We start from the raw sequence: 22,893 nt of genomic DNA, 5'->3' as shown, positions 1-22,893 counted from the left end.
AAAAAAAAAGAAACAAATCTCCTGTGCCTTATCTTTCTAGCCTCCCATAACTTCCCAAAGTCTCACAGTCTGGCCATAGAGGAGCATTCCCCTCATAACTCAGTACCACCCAGTACTGGAGCAACTGAATTACATTCTTCACCAGGGTTTTGTCTACCTCTCGTCATGCCCTGAAATGAGAAATGTCCTGCCAACTATCCTACCCACCCCTCCCACATTGGCATTCCGCCGTCCACCAAACCTACACAATATACTCGTCCAACCCTCTGTAACCCCTGCTCCAAACTCCTTACCTCATTGCTCGTATCCCTGTAATAGAGCTAGATGCAAGACTTGTCCCATACATCCTTCCCACCACCACCTATTCCAGGCCAGTCACAAACATCACCTATCCCATCAAAGGCAGGGCTACCTGTGAAACCTGTCATGTGATCTACAATCTACGCTGCAACCAAACTGTGACAAAGAAACATGTGGACCAACCTGTTGCTGAGCACACTGTCCAACACGATATCGCTCATTCCAATGGCTACTTCACAGCATGTGCCGTATGGATCCTTCCCACCAACACCAGCTTTTCTGAACTGCACATGTACGAACTTTCTCTGCAATATATCGTACGTTCCCCTAACCCTCCTGGCCTCAACCTTCATTAGTCATTGTCCTCACCTATCCAGCCCCTTCCCTGTTCCCACTGCAGCACTGCAAGCCCTCATTCCACCACTGCACCCAGTCTTTTTACTTTTCTCCATTTCTGCTACCCGCCCTGCCTCCCCCCCCCCACCCCTCCTGTACCTCACCCCTTACCACCGTCTAATCTCCCGACTGCACATAGCTGCCCTACCCTCTCCACCTTGTCCCTGAGCACTGCCCAGTAGCACTTCACTGCCCTCCCCACCCTACTTTCCCACCCCCTCCACACCCCAGCCTCCTCCTTACACCCACCCAGTCACCACTCAACATACACTGGTGCTGCTGCTTGCAGTGTGGTTTCAGTTGCCATAGACTGCAGTTGTGCGTGTGAGTTGTGTTTGCAAGCATGCGCGCGCGCGCGTGTGTGTGTGTGTGTGTGTGTGTGTGTGTGTGTGTGTGTGTGTGTGTGTGTGTGATCTATTTTTGATGAAGGCCTTGCTGGCTGAAAGCTTATTTGTAACAGTCTCTTTGCTATGCCTTATCTGTGACTCAGCATCTCTGCTATATGGTGAGTAGCAACTTTCCCTTTTATAACTGTTAATCCTTATATTTTATGCTTTTTATGCTGATGTTTATCATTCAATAAGAGTTGGTGCATTTCCTTGGATGAAATGTCATGTGTCTAAGGCCTCCCGTCGGGTAGACCGGTCGCCTGGTGCAAGTCTTCTGAGTTGATGCCACTTCGGCGACTTGCGTGTCGATGGGGATGATATGATGATGAAGACAACACAACATCCAGTCCCCAAGCAGAGAAAATCTCCGACCCAGCCTGGATGATACTGAATGTAGTAACTTTCAAAACATAGAAATTTTGAACACCATGAGCATTGTGCGATGGCAGTTTGCTCCAATTTATTTCTTTGTATGAATCTTATTCGTGAAAGAAATATCATTAACATTCCAAAATATTTCACACGTTTGTATTAATGTAGTGGCAAACTGCGCATCACGGATCACTTTACCCGAGAAAGGTGCTTGCAATTACATACACTACAGTAATTTCACCAAAAACAATTTCAAATAATTTTCTCATTTTTTTTAAAAACTCCTCCATCAGATATGCCATTAGTATACAAATAAGCACAATGTTACTCCAATATAAACTAAAAAACTTTCATATAGTTAGCTTCTAAGGGAATGGGTAGCTACACGAAAAACAAATATAAAAATAATGTCAGGTTTCGAACATGGGGTGCAAAAGTGTTAAGCCATTACAGCAGCCACTGTGCCACCACTTCAGCTGAAATATTTACTCTGCAAAAGGCATATAATGTACCTAAGAAACTTTGACTGTCGTTTTCTAGAAATGCTGAAGTATCTATGGATATACTAAGACACGTTTCCTTATTTTGACCGCTCTTTTACTGAGTGAAGTTCCTCGGAAATCAGGTTAAGGCACTTGACTATTCTCCTCATAATTTCTCGATCCCCGTGCTTCCATTAAACTGCACTGTGGCACTAAGACAGTATGATCTCTATGCTGTGTTTGAATTCCTCACAAGATTTTTACACTAGCAACTGATACGAATGCACACATTTATGTATTATCCTGAGGTCTTCTGCTTACACGGTGCCATAAAAATCTTCAGTTAATGCTTCAGGTCTCCCGCACCTACCTGGACTGGATGCTTTTACTATTTCTGTAAGTCTCCCAAGGTCCCGAGCACCTCTGCTGTGTAGTCAGTGCTGTTGCTGTCAGCTCTTGTGTTCTTTCTCTCACAAAGGGACCCTCCATACTGTAAATCACACATTTTGATGCATTTCAAACATGTTGCAGAGGCACTTACCCTGAGTACTTGGCTATCCGGTTATTTAGCGATGGGCCTTGGTTTTTGAGAAAATCGATTTTGAGGTTCATTGCTTGCTTTGTATACCCGTAACATTACATATATTCTGAGCAAGTCAGCGTAGCGCAGCGGTAAAGATTCACGGCTACCGTGCTGGCGGTACCATGTTCAAATCCTGCTCATGTACTTTTTTTTTTCAAAGTCTAACCAAGTTTTCAATTTTATTTCAAAGAATATCAACAAACAGTGGAAGGTGTGCAGAGACCCCACACACAGCAACATTTCCTGGAAGTTTGTTAAGGAGACACTGTTTGTAGTCTCTTGGTTCATCTGGGAGGGTCAGTTGCTCAGCAGTTGTATGACTGTTGGCCCATACACATCTCTGCAGCTGTCGTTCACCCGTCACCTATGGCCTGTGGTGCACCACAGTTGCTCAGCACCAGTTTTGGATAGCGCCCATTTGCCGTGTATGGTGTAGCCTACTTCAAGCAAGGCAGTGTTCAAACAGTTTTGGAAATTAGCAATTTTGAGAATGCTTCCACCCTTGATGTGAAAGCCAATGATCATGCCCTTTTGGAAGTCAGATAAATGGCATCATGTCCACATGACAATGACTGCACTGTTTCCAGCTCTCCCCGACAACCTTGGCATGCCATTCATGGTTAGTGCTGCCACCCACTGTCTGTGAGTGGTTAACACACATTGATGTCAATCAGATGTGGTTGTCACATTAGTAGGTCTGGACCATGTATAAAAGAAGAAAAAAGACAACTGGATGTCTCCTTGCTGTCACACGCAGTTTATTTTTTCCCTAATCTTCATCCCTCCCCCCCCCCCCCCTTTCCTTCAGTGGTATTTCATTTTTTGATTAAAAATTCATCTTTTGTCTCATTGATGATTTGAGATTTTGCTGTAGACCTGTGCCTTATCAAGTTATTAGCAGCTCTTCACCAATCACTGAAACTTGTTTTAGCTGCTAATCTGTTGCATATTTCATATCCTGCATAGAATTTCACATTTCTATTCATTGAGTATTTGTAGTTAACTTATATACCACTTTGCTCTTTCCCGTTGGTCATCCTTCCACTTATGAAAGCACTAAGAATTTCCGTTCTGATTATAAAGTTGTGCATTGTTGTGGCTTGTTCTGCACTTCAGTTAAAAACTGATATTGCATTATCCAAACCAATAACAGTGACATTTATACGGGACACAGCAGACAATAAAGTATTTTTTTGAATTGCAATATTTCACCATTGGTGATTCACACTATTGCATTTTCAAGCTTAAAGCCATTTTCAAGACATCAGATGCTGAATGTAAGCATTTGTCAACACAATGAAAAGCTTCAAACCGCTCAAATCATTAAAGCTAAACAAACCTTGAGGGCCCAGTAGAATTGCTATCAGATTCTATATTGAATGTGTGGATGAGTTAGCCCCTCTTTTAATTATAATGTACTGTAGATCCCTAGAACAAAAAACCATGCCCACATGTTGGAAGGAATCACAAGTCACACCTGTCCACAAGAGTAGCAGAAGTGATATACGAAACTACTGCCCAGTACCCTTATCCATTTGTTGTAGAACCTTGAAACATACTCTGTGCCCCAGTGTATTGAAAAGAATGACCTCCTCAGTGCCAAGCGGCATGGATCACAAAAATGGTGATAATGTGAAACACAATTCACATTTAGCTCACATGACATCCTGAAATCCATGGAACAAGGCAGTCGAGTAGATGCAGTATTTCTCGTTTCCTGAAGAGCTTATTACAAAAGTACCGTCATATAGGGTATCAAACTAACTTTGTGACTGGATTGAGGAATGGAGGATGCAGCAGGTTATCTTGGGTGGAGAGTAATTGACAGACATAGAAGTTACTTCAGGTCTATTCCAGGGAAGTGTGTTGGGCCCCTTGCTGTTCGTGTTGTACATTCATGATCTTTTGCACAAAATTAATAGGAACCTTGGACTTTTCACAGATGATACAGTTATTTACAACGAGTAACATCTGAACGAAGCTGTGCAAATATTCAGTCACACCATGATAAGATTTCAAAGTGGTGCAACAATTGGCAACTTGCTGTAAATGTTCAAAAATGTAAAACTGTGCACTCTATAAATTGAAAAAAAAAAAAAAAAAAAATATTGCATGAATACAATATCAGTGAGTCACAGTAGGAATTAGTCAACTAATACTAATACCTGAGTGTACGCTTTGCAATGATATAAAATGGAATAATCACACAGGTTCAGTTATAGACAAAGCACGTGGCAGACTTAGTTTATTTGTAGAATACTAGGAAACCACAGTCTAGAAAGAAGGTTGCTAACAAATCACTCATGTGATCCATTCTGGAATATCGCTTATGTGTTTGGGACCCATACCAAATAGGACTAGGAGGGAATATTGAATGTATACAGAGAAGGGCAGCATAAATGGTCACAGATTTCTTTGACCTGTGGAGAGTGTCGCTGAGATGTTGAAGGAACTGAACCAGCAGTCTCTTGAAGATAGATGGAAAGCTATCCCAAGAAAGACTGCTAGCAAAGTTCCAAGAACAACCTTTAAATGACAACTCCTGGAATATACTACAATTCCCTATATATTGCTCCTCTAGGGATCGTGAGGACAAGATTAGATTAATTACAATGAATGTAGAAGTATTTAAGCTCTCATTCATCCCTACTACGTTCGTGAATGGAATGGGTAAAAACCTTAATAACGGGTACAGGGGGAGCAGGCCTTTTCACGCACTTCTGCGGTTTAGAGAATATGGATGTAGATATAGAGCTTAGGTTGGTCATATTGACATCTTGCTACATTTCCAGTAATATGAGCACAAAAATTGTACACCAGTCTTCACTCACATCACATCTTTTTACCTTTATTGCCAGGATTATTGCAACAGGTTAACCTACATCCAGGCATAGTGCAGCTAAAAGAGATAAAAAAACAGCAAATTTGTAAATTTAGTGCACACATAAGTTCTACTTGTTGCTATTTTTTAAAATTTACTTCACTGTTTGCTTAAAATTACATTTCCTCAGTTCAGTTGTTATAGGATCTGCATATTTGACTCAGTTACTAAGCATTCCTGGTACCTAACAATGTTTATTCTGTAATCCCACATGTTTTTCCAATCTTAAATTATTATCTGACAATACTTTAGAAATATTTTTTACAAGTTGTTTGCTCAGTGCTGCAGCCTGCCAAAGCTAACATTATATTGCTTCAGTTTTTATTCACTCATCTGTTTTGCCATTTACAAGTACATGGCACAGAATAATCACTGTTTAAATGGAGAATTTAATTAAAAGAATCTCTCTTCATCCTAGAAGAGAAAACAAGATGCAATTTAAACTATGTGAATTTGAAGCCTATAGTGAAGACATATTGGTGTGAAAATTCTGACAATGACAGACTGTGAAAACAAAATGTGCATCACATTAAGAAAAGAGCTAAAAGGAAAACTCAAACAAAAAGAGTAAACTATTTGTACAAACTGATAGAAGTGTGAAATGTGTAGCATCTAAAAGACAAATGGTGACAGGATAGTAGGCTGGAATTTGCATACCAGTACAGCACCTGGACCTCCAATATGTGGTGGCAGGTGACTTCTCAGGTGAATCATGTTTTATACTCCATTGTGCAGATGGGCATTGACATGTACAACGTGAAATGCCTCAAAGAAAATCCTCTGCAGCAATCATCTGGAGGTTCCAGCCAGAGGAGGGAGCATTATGGTCTGGGGAATGTTTTTGTGGCATTCCCTTGGCGATGATGTCATTCTGGAAGGCACAAGGGATCAACACAAGTAGGCATCTTTTCTTGGGGACTATGTCGTCCCCTTCATACAGTTTGTTTTTCCTCAGCATGATCGTAACTAACAGCAGAACAATGCAACATGTCAAACAGCTCACAGTATACGTGCGTGGTTCGAAGAGCACCAGGATGAGTTTCCCATACACCCGCGGTCACGCAACTTGCCTGATTTAAACTCAATTTAGGATCTGTGGGATAACTGATCAAGCTGTACAAACCATGGAGGATAAACCATGGATCCTCAACTGAGAAACTTAGTACACCTGGCTATGGCACTGAAGGCGTCCGAAACCACACCCCTGTCCGTACCTTCCAGAACCTCATCAACTCTTCCTGCATGTCTAGCAGTGGTCTGTGCTGCAGAAGGTAGTTTTTCAGGCTTTTGACAGGTGGTCACATTAATGTAACTGTACAGTATATTTACCTACTGTATATTTCCATTAACATTAAAATTTTTCTTCAGGATTTAGTTGTATTGGATCCCCAACATTATTATTAGTAATACTACTGAACTTAAATGTTGGGTTATAGCTGATTGTTACTGCTGAAATATTTCCTGTGATCCAGGGAGTGAAATATTTTTGCTTTCACTTCAACAACAATAAACATTTACTCATATATGCTTCTGAAGAAAAAATTATAGCTTTAAATTTGTGTCTTAGCAGCCTCGTCTAATTTGTTCCTATTTCATCAGCAGCGTGTCAAAAATACTAATAGTGCTTGATGTTTTAGTTTCATTTTCAGTGGATATATACTTATTCCGCAGCTCGTGGTCTTGCGGTAGCGTTCTCGCTTCCCGAGCACAGGATCCCGGGTTTGATTCCCGGCGGGGTCAGGGATTTTCACCTGCCCCGAGATGACTGGGTGTTGTGTCATCTTCATCATCATTCACCCCCATTACGGTCGGAGGAAGACAAGGGCAAACCACCCCCATTAAGACCTTGCCTAATACGGCGGTGCAGGTCTTCTGCATTGTTCCCCTACACTCTGTCAAGAAGCATGGGACTTCATCATCATCATCATCATCATCATCATATACTTATTACAAAAACGATTGAATGCTGAAACTGGAGACACAGGGTGTATAGTATACAATAAAATCACATATGTTTGTTCATACCTTTTGTCACAATAGAAATAATATGAATTAACTTTGAAATTAATTTTAATTTGCAAATATTATCCAATGGTAATTTAAAGTCAAGTGGAAAGTGAAGTACTTACGTAAGCTGCAGAACAAGCTGGGAGACATTTTCTTCTGTACGAGAAACTGACACCAGTATTATTGGCCCTTTTAAAAGGAAAACAAACTTAGTTTTTCCTGCATGTATTGAACGTATGGTGTCTTGATTTGCTTGTACAAATGAAACAAGTGCTTGCATTACACCAAATATAGTCACCAGTTTATCTTCACTGCCATATCTAAAGAACAGAAATAATGAAACACTAAGTTAAAAAGTTGTTTAGCAATCTACAGTTAACAGCTGCACTAGGAAGCTCTGGTCAAACAGATTTGTCAAAATTAAAGACCATTTATGTGAGCATCCTATAAGAGGTTAACGGGACATAACAAATGGAATTTAGTCACTATCATCATATGATTCTGGTCACTAAGTCCTCTATTCCTGTTAATGTAAGATTAAAATATAATGTGACTGGGAGAGTCAAGATGGCACTAGTAGAATTGTGCAGTGACACGAGGGTCCAAAATCAGTTTAATTTAAATTGTTCTTCATGCAGGAAGTGTAAAAAAAAAGTGTAGCCAAAGGAATTCAATGCATTAAGTGCAAATTATGGTTACACAAGAACTGCACAAAAGTGTGTCTGAAATTTATAAATGACAATCTTCAGTGGACATGTATCAACTCTGTAAGTGATGAAAATGTGCTATTAACTACCACATTAAGTTCTAAAGGTGAAATTATTCTTGTTCTTCAAACTGACATTAACGACCTGAAGGAGAACTTTTATTGCTAAAGCAGGAAAATATTGCATTGGAGCATGAAAAAGGTGTTTGTGAAAAAAAACTGTGGTAGTAGCTGAATGTAAAATTGGCCAATATGCAGAGTGGTACAACTGATCAATTGCAAAACCAGTCAGTTGCCATTATGGAAGAGAAAGAAACGGAAGCTACAGAAGAATCAAACAAATAAGTGGGCCAGTGCAATGTAAGCTAAAGACAAAAAGAATAGATGCTACACACCGGGTAGCGCAGATGCCGAGTCGCAGATAGGCACAACAAAAAGACTGTAAGAATGTCCGCTTTTGGCCAACAAGGCCTTCATCAGAAATAGATAACCCTACACACACACACACACACACACACACACACAACTGCAGTTTCTGGCTGCTGAGACCACAGCAGCCGGACTGCAGTTAGGTGTGTGTGTGTGTGTGTGTGTGTGTGTGTGTGTGTGTGTGTGTGTGTGTGTGTGTGTGTGTGTGCGTGTGTGTGTGTGAGAGAGAGAGAGTGTGTTAGTTTCATTTGCATTTGTGTGTATGTGTGTCCGCTCGTGTGCGCAACAAGTTGCAGGGCGAAAAAGTTGCAGGGCGAAAAAGTTGCAGGGCGAAAAAGTTGCAGGGCGAAAAAGTTGCAGGGCGAAAAAGTTGCAGGGCGAAAAAGTTGCAGGGCGAAAAAGTTGCAGGGCGAAAAAGTTGCAGGGCGAAAAAGTTGCAGGGCGAAAAAGTTGCAGGGCGAAAAAGTTGCAGGGCGAAAAAGTTGCAGGGCGAAAAAGTTGTATAAAAATTTTAATAACATCTTAAATTTGAGAGAGACAGAGCAACAAATAAGCTTAACAGGAATCCAAAAGGTGTTTTTATCCATGTGGGAACGAACTCCCTTTGAGGAAACAGTGAAGAAATTGTAAACCACAAGGAACCTAATTTGAATGGCCAGAGGCCTCAACCCAACTTCCAGAACAATAACCGGTGACACCGTGTTTAGGTGATCAGAGAGTGATAGCTATGTGTGGAGAATGAATGGCAATATTAAAGAACAATGCAATAAATTAGCAATCTTTTCACTTATTCCAATAAATATCTAAGTGCAAAGTGTCTTGCCACAGATGGTTTAAATCTTTACTATCAGAATGTCAAGTAGCTTTTTCCAATCAGCACTGTCACAAGCTTTATCTAAACCTACAAATGCTACAAATTTATGTTTGCCTTGTAAGCCACAGCATCAGTATTGTCTCTGATGTTCCCACACTTCTCTGCAATCCAAACTGATCTTCCCCACAATCACCTTTTACCAGGCTTTCCATTCTTCTGTAAATAATTTAATCTCAGTATCTTGCAAACATGACTTATTAAACTGATGGTTTGACAGCAGTCATATATGATGGCATCTACCTTTGAAATGGGATTTATTACAGTATTCTTGAAGTCTTAGGGTATTTCACCTGTCAGATGTATCTTGAATACAAGGTGGAATAGTTCTATCATGGGTGGCTCTCTCAAAGATCTCAATAATGTGGAGGTAATTCATCCACTCCAGGAGATATGTTTGGAGTTCCAGTGCTCTGTTGAATTATTCTCACAGTTATTTCTGCTGTATCATTTTCATCCACTTCCTCTTCCCTTGTACTGACAAAGTTTTTCCTCTGTGTGGCACTTCTCTAAATTCCCTCCGCCAATCGCTCTTTCCTTCTTGGCTTTGTATTGGCTTGCCATCTGAGCTCTTTATATCCATACTGCTGCTTGTTGTTTCTTCAAAAGTGCCCAATTTTTCTGTAGGTGGCATATATCTGTTCCACACTCATACATGTTTCAATTGCTTCGCATTTGTCCTCTAGCCATTGTTGCTTTGCTGTTTTCCATTTTCTGTCAGTCTAATTTTTTAGGTGTGCGTGTGCATATGTTTCCTTTTGTTGGTTGATTTGCTGTGTTTTTATATTTTCCTTTTGATCAGTGAGAGTTGTTTGTCTGTTATCCAAAAATTTCTACTGCACCCCGTTTTTTGCCTGGAAGCTGTTCTTGTGAGGTGAGTTTACAAGCTCAGCTGGCTCTTGGCTTGGCCTAGGACTGGAGTGGACTGGTGCACAGAGGTGAGGTGGACCTTTGTAAGCTTGGCCAGGACAGAACACCAAGTATTAAGGCAGGATATCACAGGGAGAGGATGGAATTCACTTAACAGATTCTGGTTCTCACAGCAGCTCTGGACATGCAACCAACTACCAAATAGGTTACTTTGCAGTTGCAGCATGTTGCTCATCAATATTACAAAAACTACAAAAGTTTGATCTAAAGGATCTACGTAATAAACGAGGATATCAAATTGTGTGTCTTGACATCACAGGTTCATTGTGTCATAGGACAGCACTGTGTGAACTCTAGTTTTGAACTGACATTCACAAACAATGATTGCAAAAATACTTTTGATTGCAAAAATACTTTAAATTGCATTACTGGTACCATCAGTAAACCAATACTGCCACATTCATAAAGAGCATGTCAAACTGGAGCAGAACAGTGCAGTCAACATATGTTCACAGTTTATTTGGAACTCAACTGGATCAAATTGAGCATACTTAAATGTAACCCGTAATCACAGGTATCATGAAATTAGCTTGTGCTACCATATACCTTGAGCGTTTCCCCAAATTTAAGGTTGAACAACAAGTACATAGCTTTTGTTCTACTGATTTTTGTGTATGTGAAACTAGTTTTCAGCTTATTGGACCCTATTCAGCAAACCTAAATGTATTTGTGTTTAGATACATAAGACATTTCTTTGTAAACATAGTGTTATGCAAATTAACTGCATCATCTCTCAAAGCTATCCACTGATTTTCTAATGTGTCCTTCGACTCTTTCTACAACCAGTAGTTCTTTCAATTCACCTGACTCCTATCACCTTTGTTTCCCACAGTTTTGGAATTTCTTCAGTTTTAGTCTGCGGTTCATGTTGAATAATTTATTGTCAGAGTGCATATTAGGTTGGTCCATAAGATTTTTCGGTTTTTGTTTTGCATTTTGATATTCTGGATGCTACGGGTTTATTTATCAATTGTCATTCTTTATTTGTTGTTCATTAGAAATTTCAAAAAATTGCATTCAAACGAATAATATTCGTGAACTAAGACACTTCGATATTGTTTTTAAATAAAGAAAATATTTAGCATCGCACAAGGTTTGAACTCTTTACCTTTCGCTTACTAACCCAACGCCTTAACCGTTACGCTAGCGCAGCTCGTCCTGCAATGTACATCCAGAAGGACTCTAACAGCTCACGCAAAATTCTGTCAAACACTGTTGGTATGCCTATGAATTACTCGCACTTCGTCGAAGTACAATAGGAAATAAACAATTACCGCTGTTCTTTATTGTGAAAAAGCGGTTCGTGAAATTGATACAAACACCTTTCCTTGCTATCGCCTGAATTAGGAGTCTTATTGCTTGTTTGGTTTAATTAATTAATAGAATATGAAGCAATTGGTATAAAGAATGGTTTTTCCAAACTTTCTATAAAACAAAGTCTGCTATCAAGACATTGCTTTTGTTCTATTACTTTATTTATGACTGAACGTTTCTAAAACTGAAGACACTCGTCCGTGCTCTGCTCTGCAGTCGAGATCTGGCAACGTCGTTCTCTGTTCATTGGCTGACTGTATTTTTTGACGTCAGATGCGCAGAACGAACCTAAACTCGGCCGCCAACATAAATGACACGCACTTTAGTAGATTACATAATGTCCCTGTTTTGTACAAAATACGATCATGCATTTGGAGCGTATTCTCCTCCCACTATCATCAATCAAGTGTTAGCAATGATTCATTGTGCTCTATGCAAAAGTCTACCAAGCAGCTTCCCCCTTTGCAGTGACCTGAGGTCACAGACCACTCCAGATCTCTGCACTGGCAATGTCGTGAACAGCAAACATTGGAAAGACTACTTTCCAGCAGCATTACATCACTATCTGTAATGGCACTACGGTCGGAGCATGTGTGGTTGTCGTGACACTCGTAGCACAAAATAATTAGCAGAATGATACTAGCATATTTGTGATAGTTATTTATTTTTTGGTATACAGAGCAATAAAGCGCCTTGTTTTTACATGAAGTGTACTGTTTATTAAGTACCTCACAAAATAGTGACCTCAACGAAAGCATGTCGGAACAGTTACAACAGCAACAAGAACAAATGGAAAAACTGCACCAACAGTTACAGCACCAGGAACAATTGATACGACAAGAGCAGCACCTAATGTGCAATCAGCAACAGCAGCACATGGAAGAAATGGCCATACTGTAGCAGCGACACTAGGAGCAGCTTTGATTATGGCCAGAAGTAGAGGGGCTACCTACAGTGCAATTTCAAGAACTGTCGCAGTTGCACAGCCAGGAAAGCTCATATCCAGGCCCTTTGACGTCACCTGCCGGCCACTGACTATCTGACAACATTAGTTCTACATGCACACCGGATGAAACTCTGCCTGTACCTGCCTGCAGGCTAAAGACCAATGAGTCTTACTACCCACTACCACCCCCTGGATCTGTCACAGCACCACAAGTGAACCACCTGGCATTTGGAGCACCAGCCCTCTGGACAAATTGTCCACACTTTGGTTCACGCACATCAAAAGCCATTTCATCACTGGCAGGAAAAGACTACCATATGCGCACATGCGGTGCCACTATTAGACAGCCACTCTGCCAGCAAGGTTAGCGACATCACAAACCCATCTGCCTACGGAAAGTACGATTTATTAATAGACGAGTTCATTTGACAGCTTTCTCTCTCTAATATACAACACCTAAGACACTTGTTGCACAGAGAGGATATTGGCAACAGGAAGCCATCATAGATCCTGCGACACCTCCGCGCCTTGGCCTGACCAGACATCAGACGTACTGGACCCTCTTCTACTGTCCATGTAGATGTGTGCTTGCCAGAGATGCATTACATCCTAGTCTTGGTAATCCAGAACTCAAACTTGAGCATGCTAGCAGAGATCACAGAAAAATTATCCAAGGCTTCTGACCCACAGGCATTTACAACAACACCTGCCAGAAACAGGCTGGATGACGTCACTTATCTCGATGAGTTGGCACAGCAGGTCGCCGCCCTCAGTGTATAAAAGACTGTATGCCATCAAACACACAATGCAATGTGTGCTTTCTGCTCACCACCATCAATTTAGGTCAGAGCAAGTAGATGCAGAATGCCATGTTCTTGGGTTGGAAACGTGAACAGCAGCCTCCCACGCCAGGTGAGTAAATCTGCCATGAGCACCAACCCGGGCAATTACCACAACATTTAATGGTAACAGACAGACCCACCAAAAAGCAGTTTCCGGTGGATACCAGGTCGGATGTGGGTGTTTCCCAGGCACCTGCTGTGGTTACCATGAGCACACAGATTACGACTTAGCAGCCACAAATGGTCTGCTCATATCTAGGAGCAAACCATTTGGGCTCATGACTAAATTTGAACACTGGTCTATGAAAGTCATTCGAGTGGCAATTTGGCTATCTATAGTCACAGACATAACCTGTGATAACACTGTGCTGGATTCCCTGTTCTATGACTTCATACTAGATGTGTGGAATCCTTTCATTTTGGACGGTGTCACATCACTGTAAGTTGGTCTATGAAGGTCATTTGAGAGGCAATTTGGCAATCTATAGTCACAACCTGCAATAACATTGGGCTGGGTTTCTGTCCTATGACTTCATCCTAGATGTGTGGAATGCTTTCATTTTGGACAGTGTCACATCACTACAGGTCACATGCCAACCCACACAGAGCAGTGATCTGTCAGTACACTTCCTCCCCACACTGCTGCCACTGGCGTAACTGCTAAATAAGATCCCATCAGTCATGTGACCTGCAAGAGTGCCATCACCACCACACCACTCAAAAGAGCATCACACTAGGACCAAGACCACGTCTTGTCCTCCTGTTTTCTCACAGCCTAGATGGCTGGCACCCAAGAAGTTCCGCATTATAAAGGCAAACTTTGACATTGTGACCCAAGCAGGCACAGCACAACTATTAGAAAGCAACTGGGCTTCTTTCCCTTCATCGGTACAAAAGAACCCAGATGCCCTGGTGTCGATTATCGATGATGAAGCTCTGACAATTACTAACCAAGACCCTGTGTGTCATACTGGAGATTTTGCATGTCTCTTGACAGGATGCATCATTTTTGCAATGTTGGACTTAATAAAAGCCTGATACCTATAACCATATAGAAGTGGCAGCAAAGAACATCCTCAAACTGCAATAACTATCCCCTATGGATTATCTGAAAATCCACACATCATACTGCCTACAGAAAGCAGCACAGACTTTTCAGCACTTTATCGCTGAAGTTTTGTGGGGACTAGACTTCTGCTTTGCATGAACATATCATGTGTTGGTGACATCATCGTTCTCAGAAGAACATGAAAGACAGCTACACAATTTTCTGGAAGCTTTATGACTACATAATCCTCATAAATCCAGCTAAATGTGTCACTGATGCTAACAATGTGACATTCTTGGGATTTTGGGTGCATATTTAGCAGCTGAACACATCACTGCACTTACATCTCAACCAGCCCTAAAACCAGTGAGTGAAATATTTCGGTACATGTAGATAATAAACTTTTACTGTCTTTTTTAACCCAGAACTGCTAGGCTGTCCTCGGCAGCCCCATGCATCATACCATGACTGTGCATCCTGTCACCGATGCCCCGCTAGTGATTTTCTCAAACACCTCATCCCATGCTGCTGGTGCTGTGCTGCAGCAGAATACAAACTGGCAGCCTTTAGGTGTCTTCTCCAAGATCATAGAGAAGCAGCACTCTTGGCCACAATTTACACAAAACTTTGAGGAGCCCACGAAGCATTTAAATACTTCTGATTCACAGTGGAATGGCATAAGTTCATAATGTGTATACAGACCATCGGCCACTGACTTATTTTCACTGCCACAAAATACCTACACACCAGTGTAAATCAATTGAATAAATTTTATTTCACAATGTACAACAAACATTCACTATTAAAACGGTTTGAAGAACGTCATCGCCAACATTTTGTCTAGAGTAGACAGCATTTCCAGAACTGTGGCTTTCACAAAACTAGCAGCACCACAAAAGACTGAGGAGTTAAAGGGTCTGCTGCAAGACCAGATGGCCCTGCAATCCTGTCACATACCGTTACTATGCATCAAGGAACAGATGTACTGTGATGAGCCAACAGTGGTTATAATTGCCTGCTCTTCTATGACCACAGGATTTCAACTTACAACACGCACTCACCCATCAGGGAATTGGCTCTACATGGACACTAGTAATGCGGCATTGTGTGTGGCCCAGTGTACAGAAGCAGTGCCATACATGGACACAGACCTGCAACTCCCTGCCAGAAGAACAAAACAATGCTGTATGTACGAGCTCTGCTCGAAAGTTTTGACATTCCACAGGCATGATTCTCACACGCCCATGTGGACATGGTACGACCATCCCCAGTCGCACATAACTACCAGTACTGTCTCACTGTGAATGACAGGTACACCAGCTGGTCAGAGATATTTCCAGTGGAAACACAACTACTGAGAATGTGGTGCACACACTCACCTGTGGTTGAATTTCATGTTTCAGCTGAATCCAGGGTCAGAAGTGGGAAGCAGGGATACTTTGTTCAATGGCCAGGCTGTAAAGGATACACAGAACAAGTAAATACCATGTCAGGCAATTGCAAACATTACTGTGGAGGCCTACACCCTTTCTTGAAAGCCACTATAATGTGCCATACAACAGATTTGCGTACTGACACCTTCCCTGTAGTGCTGTTGAGATTGCACATTGCATTAAAAAAAGACCTGCAGGCTTCCACATCAGTGCTGGTGTATGGTGAACCTTTCCATCTACCAGGAAAGTTTTCAAACAACACCATGCACACCCCCAACCCCCTCATGCCCTGTTCAAGACTTTCTTGCAGATCTCCAGACACAAATGGAGGCCATGCAATGGAGTGGAACTACACAGCACAGAAAACATTCTACTTGTGTTTTCAAAGATCTGCCACTGGCGAAGCATTGTTTTTTCCCCAACGTGTCCAACTTCACAAATAAATGGAGCTGCCTTACCAAAGCCCATAGCATGATTACAGGATGGAATGCTAGGCCAGTCCCTCTCAGCACTAAAGGAGTAGGTGATGTAGTGTCCATTGACTGGTGAAAGCCAGGCTACCTGAGTGCAGAAAATGCTGTTGAAAAGCAGGCCAACCCCAGACATAGAAAATCAAGCATGCTGCAGCTGCCGGCACCACGTTATCCTGAGCACAGCTGCACAATTGGAAACCAACCAACCACTGCCCACCCAGGTGTAGCACCCAACTTGCGACACCTGCCGTCCCACCAGCATCTAGCAACAATACAAACACATTGCAGATGAAAAGTGCTGTTCCCTTTCAATCCAGCACACATTTCTTAGTTAAAGTTAGTTGAAAACTTTTTTTTTTCCTTGTGGATGTGTAGTGTAGCGTCTTCATTGAAAATGTTGCAAATGACCTGCCAGAAAGACTGTGCTCTCCAGCAGCAGTGCTCTGCTACCTGCTGCACTACGAGGATCAGAGTGTGACCACTTGCCAGACATGCGTTACGCAAAATAACTAGCAGGACAGTACTAGTATATTCTGTGTTAGCAGTTGTTTATCTTGTTTGTGTACAGACCAATAAAGTGTCTTATCTTTACATGAAGTGTACCATTAATGAAATACCCTAAACCCTTTCTTACCTTACCCTAAGTATAAGATAGTCCTCATCTTCCTTTACCTTCTATTGAATTTCTGTATCCCATAATAAACGTTCTGTTAATGTGATAGCGATGCAAATAATTTCTTTTGTTCAACATAAAATCTTTCCATCTCTTCATCATCTGTGGAACTAGTACACACATATACTTTTATTGTGGATCTTGGCTTTTGTCTCTATTGGCTATAGTAATACATTCACCATGCCATTCATAGCTTCTCTGCACATCAATTTTCTTATCTGTTGTTACATCTACTCCTGTATTCAACTGACCAGAAGTCCCATTCTTCTTGCCATCGCATTTCAGTAACTCCCTAGATAACTTCCACCAACTCATTTATCTTTTTTAAATTCATTATCCTCCAACCCGATAAAGGATCCACATTCCAACCCGTAGAATTCCAGATTTGTTTTCTTTGGTGACAGCAGCCTCCTGAGTAACCCCATCAAAAGATCTGAATGTGGAATTGTTTTACCTCTGGAATATTTTATACCAGAGGATACAATCGTCATTAATCCATACAGTAAAGCTGCATATCCTCAGGCAAATTAATGACTGTACTTTCCCCTTGCTTTCGGTCTTTCATGGCAGCAGCACGCCAAGGCCATATTAGTTAATGTTACAGGACCAGATGAGTCCATCATCCTGCCTGTTGCCCCTGCCACTACTGAAAAGGCCGCCACTTCCCTCTTCCAGAACAATATGTCAGTCAGGCTTCTCCACAGTTACCCCTCCTACTGTACAGCTGTCTGTAACATTGACACACATAAGCCACCTTTCTGCAGCAAGGTCCATGGTTCATGGCTGACAAAATTTTTAAGATTTTAAACATAAAGACAAGACTGCTGGGAATCTGCAATATGATTTTATTCATTTCATTGACAATTACACAGCCTCTCTACTCTAAATCACAATGACTTCGGTCAGTTGATGATGCTACTGAAGCTAATTGCTGAATAAGGAGAAGTGATACTGCAGCTTCCTGGTAGTCATGTCTTTCTTTTTCAAACACAAAGATGTGGAGCACCACTTACACAAAATACACTGTAGAAGATGGACAACTTGTTAGGATCAGATGCTCCACCAGGTAGTCAAAGGTTGTGTTGGCCATTGCTACAAAATTAAGTAAGCTGTAGAACTTAACTGCATTATGAGTTCCACATTTCACATTATGTTTCGTCATACACCATAAAACGAATGCCGAGATAGCTACCTTGAATATATAGGTTTACCAGCTGTACTTAGAATGAATACATGTTTCTTTTTTGCCTTCCATTCAGTGTTGTTCCAATACTCTTCTTCTGGCACAGAACCAACTGGAGTAGCGGCTGTTGTACCCTCTTCATTTGAAGTCAAACTTGCTTCACTTAGTTGTGAGGCTAATTCCTCCTGTAACAAAAAAAAAAATTTTTTTTGTCAATTTCTCACTGCCATCCAAATAAATTACAGTTTCATAATGCATACACTGCACAATCATTTTGTTCTTCAGTACGAATTTCTGAAAAGTAATTGAATCAAACCTGTGTGACCATAACAGACACCTTAATTATCACACAGTCTTTATAAGGACATATGAGTAGCTTCATCTTAAAATTACTGAAAGGATCATGCCATGGCCGGCAGAATTAAATAATGCTACTACGAACTTCTGGCTCCTTTTATCTCACCAATCAGCAGCCTACTGGTGCAATAGCAAAATGGTAGCCTATTTCAGCTCACATGTTTACCTGGGTTCTAAAGTATCTTGGAACCAATTATATCTGCTATGTTATGAACTTACAGACGCTACCAAGTACATCTGCTACATGCTTCAGGGTGCACTAAGGAAATCAGTAGATAAGAACTTTCTTCTCTGGGTCACATCTCATTTGCTCCAGAAACCTGAATGCAGAATACAGACTTGCAATGATTGTAAATTTCTCATCTAAATCTTGACGAAATGATCACAGAAACAGACTGAAAGGCTATGGAAGACTCTCTTACTGTAAGTTATTGTAGTGGCAATCTAAAATGGTAAAGGATTTTGAAGTGCTGTGTGCTTTAAGAAACTGTCTCACCCTCTCCAACATGTGAGAATGAGGACTGAACACAAAACCAGTTTTATCCTATCATCCTTCTATCTGCTGAATTGTCGTTAATAACCGATGTGTCATGATCATGTAACTTAATGAAGAGCGAGCTACAAATATTTTCCACAAATAAGGAACACTGAATTGGTCTCCTCTCTGTGGATACTACATTACTGGCAGTCATGATGATCACCAAGTCAGCACATAAAATGACATTGGGACAGAAAGGCTCAAAAATTTGAAAAAATCCCTGGACATGTCTTTATATCCATGTCATATGGTAGATCATGGCATGAGTGAGAAATCCATTAAATGATTTCGTGTAAGAAAGACTCTTGTACAGTTGACTACAGCACAGCCAGCTTATAAATGATGGAATGGTATTTGGTGAAACTCTGCCCTGATGGTGACTTCAGAGCTGTCGGGATCTGAGAATCCAAGGAAATTGCCAATTAACTAAACTGTCAAATGACTTCCCTGCAAACTGTATCTGTACACTACAATGGTTGCATGCCCTAGTATGGTTCTATCAAGGCAAAATAAAACCGTTTCTTTCCCCAAGTCAGGAATTGACATGTCTTGCATAGAAACTATCGTGTTTTGGTACATTGTCACATGCTTTTGTCAACACTGTATCCACATTGGATCAATGGAAGCATCCACTTTCACCCGTCTGCTTTGACCTGTGCATAATAGTGTTGTGGGGTGTGACATCACTATGGCACAGAGGTTTTGAGTTGGTTGTGTTTGTACATGTGTTGTTATATTTGATGGTGCCCTCTGATTGCCAATCTGGACGTGCCAAGTTTAAACGTTGTGGTATTCATTTCATTTGACTTTTCATTGCTATCGTGCTAACGTGGTTTTCAGTTTGGGTAGTTGGTGCAATAACACGGATTGTAGAAGAGTTTTCAGTGAGATATTAAACTGTTTTTTTGTTTATGTGTTTGGCGTTTTTGTTAAGTCTGATTCGTTTGGTGTTTGTTGTGTGGAAAGATGTCTAATTTTTTTTAATTGCTTTTCCTGTCAGGTATAGATATGACAGTGAAGTTCACAAGTGTATCGCTATGTTTTGAGATGGGTGCTGATATGATGCCTCTCCTACAGTTTCTGCAGATTTTTGGTCTTCTTGCTGAATATGTTAGATGTCACATTTGTGGCTTCAACGTGAGATTGACAAGAGTTCTGGCGGCTTGGACCATGGACATGTACATATGGCATTGTCAGCTTGAGCAACCTAGATGGTACTGCTGGAGGCTTTTGTTGGTAATTAATTTTTGTTCTGGTTTTCTTCTACAGTAATTGTGATGTTGTGTGTGTTGTATATTTATAGTAGGTAGGTTGCGTTTCAATTGATGTAGTAAATATTGGGTATTTGGGTTTTCGAGTCGTTGGTTTTGGTCCCACTTTTCGGGGTTGCAGATGTTGGTTTTTTGGTATCGGTAGCTACAGTTGAGCTATATAGGTCAAGGGAAATGTCCGAGTCTTGTGGTTTTGTTGGTACAGCAGAATTCTGTAATTTAAATTTTTTGGGTAGTATTTGTGTGGGGATGGTGTGATATCTTAATTGTTGTCCCCGCCCTAAACAACCAATTTTCCGCAGTCATTCTGCTAGTTTCATTTTATTTTTGTTCGCCTTTGTTGGCATGTGTATGTAGTGACACCACTGTCATTTTGCATATGCTGGAAGTAGCCATTTCTGCCATATTCATGACGTTATGTGTCAAAGCATAGCACCTCATGGAGAAAGCTTAGCTGGAAATTTCATCAATAGCAGAACAAATTCCAAATGCTACTTCCACAATACTTCCTTAATAGCAAAAAGACTGATCATACTGTGAATATGCAGCTCCAGCAAAATTTTCAGAATTTTCATAACGGGAATAAATATTGTATTGAAAAGAGGATACAAAATGGATATCAACTGAAGCAAAATGAAGGGTAATAGAATCAGACAATACTGAGAGAATTAGATAAGGAAATGGGATATAACAGTAGCAGATGAGTTCTGCTATTTAGACGGCAATTTACGTGATGACCGATGAAGTAAAGCATATACAAAATGCACACTGACGATAGAAACACCTATGAAAATGAGGTTAGTTAGCATCAAATATATATTTCAAAGTAAAGAAGTATTTTCTGAATGTATTTGTATGACGTGCATCTGCGTACGGAAATGAAACATGGACTACAAATGGTTCACACCATAAGAGAATAGAAGCTTTTCAAATGTGGGGAAAAAAACAGAAGAATGCTGAAAATTAGTTCAGTATATTGAATTACTAATAAGGGGGCAGTGAATCAATAACTTATAGCACAAACTGCCTAAAAGAATAAGTCAGTCGATAGGACACACTGAGGCATCAAGGAACTGTCAGTTTGGCAATGGAAGAAGTCTGTGGCGTAGAAGTTATAGAGGGAGACCACTGCTTGACTGCAGTAGGCCTAATCTGATTCAAAAGGGCACAGGTTGCAGCTGTTATGCAGAGTTGAAAGGACTTGACTGAAGACCACAACAATTACGCAACATACAAAGCGTGACTGTAAATTATATACAAACTGAAGCAAGTGTTCAATCATATTATAATTAGAGGCATGATTCTGCACCAGTGATTCTAGCATTATTTAGAAGTGAAGACAGTTAATAACAAATCCTGTTGTACATCACCATGATCCGAAGTAAATAACTGAATTTCATGTGTAACTCGTAAGTTACTTTAATGTTGTGTCAACTAATGTTAACAGCAAGTCTCACTTACCACATCATTTTTAAGCTTGTCATCATCAGATGCTGAATCTTCCGGAACAGTTGTGTCATGCAGTTCCTCTTGAATTTCGCTAATGGTACTAGTAGTACTTTCCTTCATCTGTCTGTCGTCAAAACTAGAGTCCATTTCCTGTTCCAGTTCTTCAAAAGAATCTGTCGTGACGAGCATGCTTTCTTTGCATGCTCCTGGTTCAAAGTCAGCGACGACATCAGGATCTTCGTTCGTTTCGGAAAGCAACTGTTTACTTTCCACTTCATTTACACTTGACGCCATTACTTAGCAGCAAAGCACTTCGAGCGCAGTATACACACTAAATAAACAAACGGGTGAGCTCTAATCTTTCTGGTATCAAGTCGATAGCCAGCGCCGTGGCGACGCATCTGAAACCGGATTCACACACGCAACGAAAGTATCGCCACAAGTCATTCTGGAACGGTGCTGTGAGCTACCTTTCACACAGGACGCCACAAATTCTTCGTCACTGGTCACTGCGCAGTTTGCAAAATGGCGTCACCTGTCTCAGCTGATTAAACGGCTGTACATATTACTAAATAAGATGTTTCGGAAACATAATAAATGTAACATATTACTTACCAAAGTGTTTCTCGTCTCTCTTGTCTCGACTACGTGTTTTAAGAACCGGTCTGCAGCTTCAAACCAAGCAAGGCTGGGTTTATAAATACCGTCAGTAGACGCACCACTCTTAAATGATTTCAGTACTTTTTATGTTCATTCATGTAAGCATTTTGAATGCTTCGAATTTTTAATTTTGTTGTAGCTACATCAATTCCAGGTACATATTCACGCATACTGTTTACTATTTCAATTAATGCAGCATCTCTCAAATTTCTGTCTTTGAAGTGTTAAATCGTTAATGGAACACACTATTTTGGAGCACTGTTTTGCGTTACTGTATGGAGCTATATCATATACTGTAACTAGCTGTGCATCATGATCAGACAGACGATTCTTAACAGGAAAAGTTTTTATTTGATTAAA

General features: G+C 40.8%; 1 protein-coding gene across 1 annotated transcript in view; it reads right to left on the bottom strand.

Moving 5' to 3' along the window:
* Positions 1–22,336, bottom strand: part of LOC124615501 (vacuolar fusion protein MON1 homolog A) — a 106,561-nt gene extending 84,225 nt beyond the window's left edge. Inside the window, exons 1-3 of the mRNA XM_047143451.1 lie at positions 21,886–22,336; positions 18,268–18,443; positions 7,533–7,730 (exon numbers count right to left, since the gene is read on the bottom strand). Of these exons, the coding sequence (XP_046999407.1) occupies positions 7,533–7,730; positions 18,268–18,443; positions 21,886–22,167 (656 nt within the window). The 5' untranslated portion in view covers positions 22,168–22,336. The remainder of the gene's footprint in view (positions 1–7,532; positions 7,731–18,267; positions 18,444–21,885) is intronic.
* Positions 22,337–22,893: the final 557 nt, after the last annotated feature.

Source organism: Schistocerca americana, chromosome 5 (genome assembly GCF_021461395.2).
Source record: "Schistocerca americana isolate TAMUIC-IGC-003095 chromosome 5, iqSchAmer2.1, whole genome shotgun sequence".
NCBI lineage: Eukaryota > Metazoa > Arthropoda > Insecta > Orthoptera > Acrididae > Schistocerca > Schistocerca americana.
The sequence above is the reverse complement of the archived record's forward strand: the minus strand, read 5'-3'. Positions and strand labels throughout refer to the sequence as shown.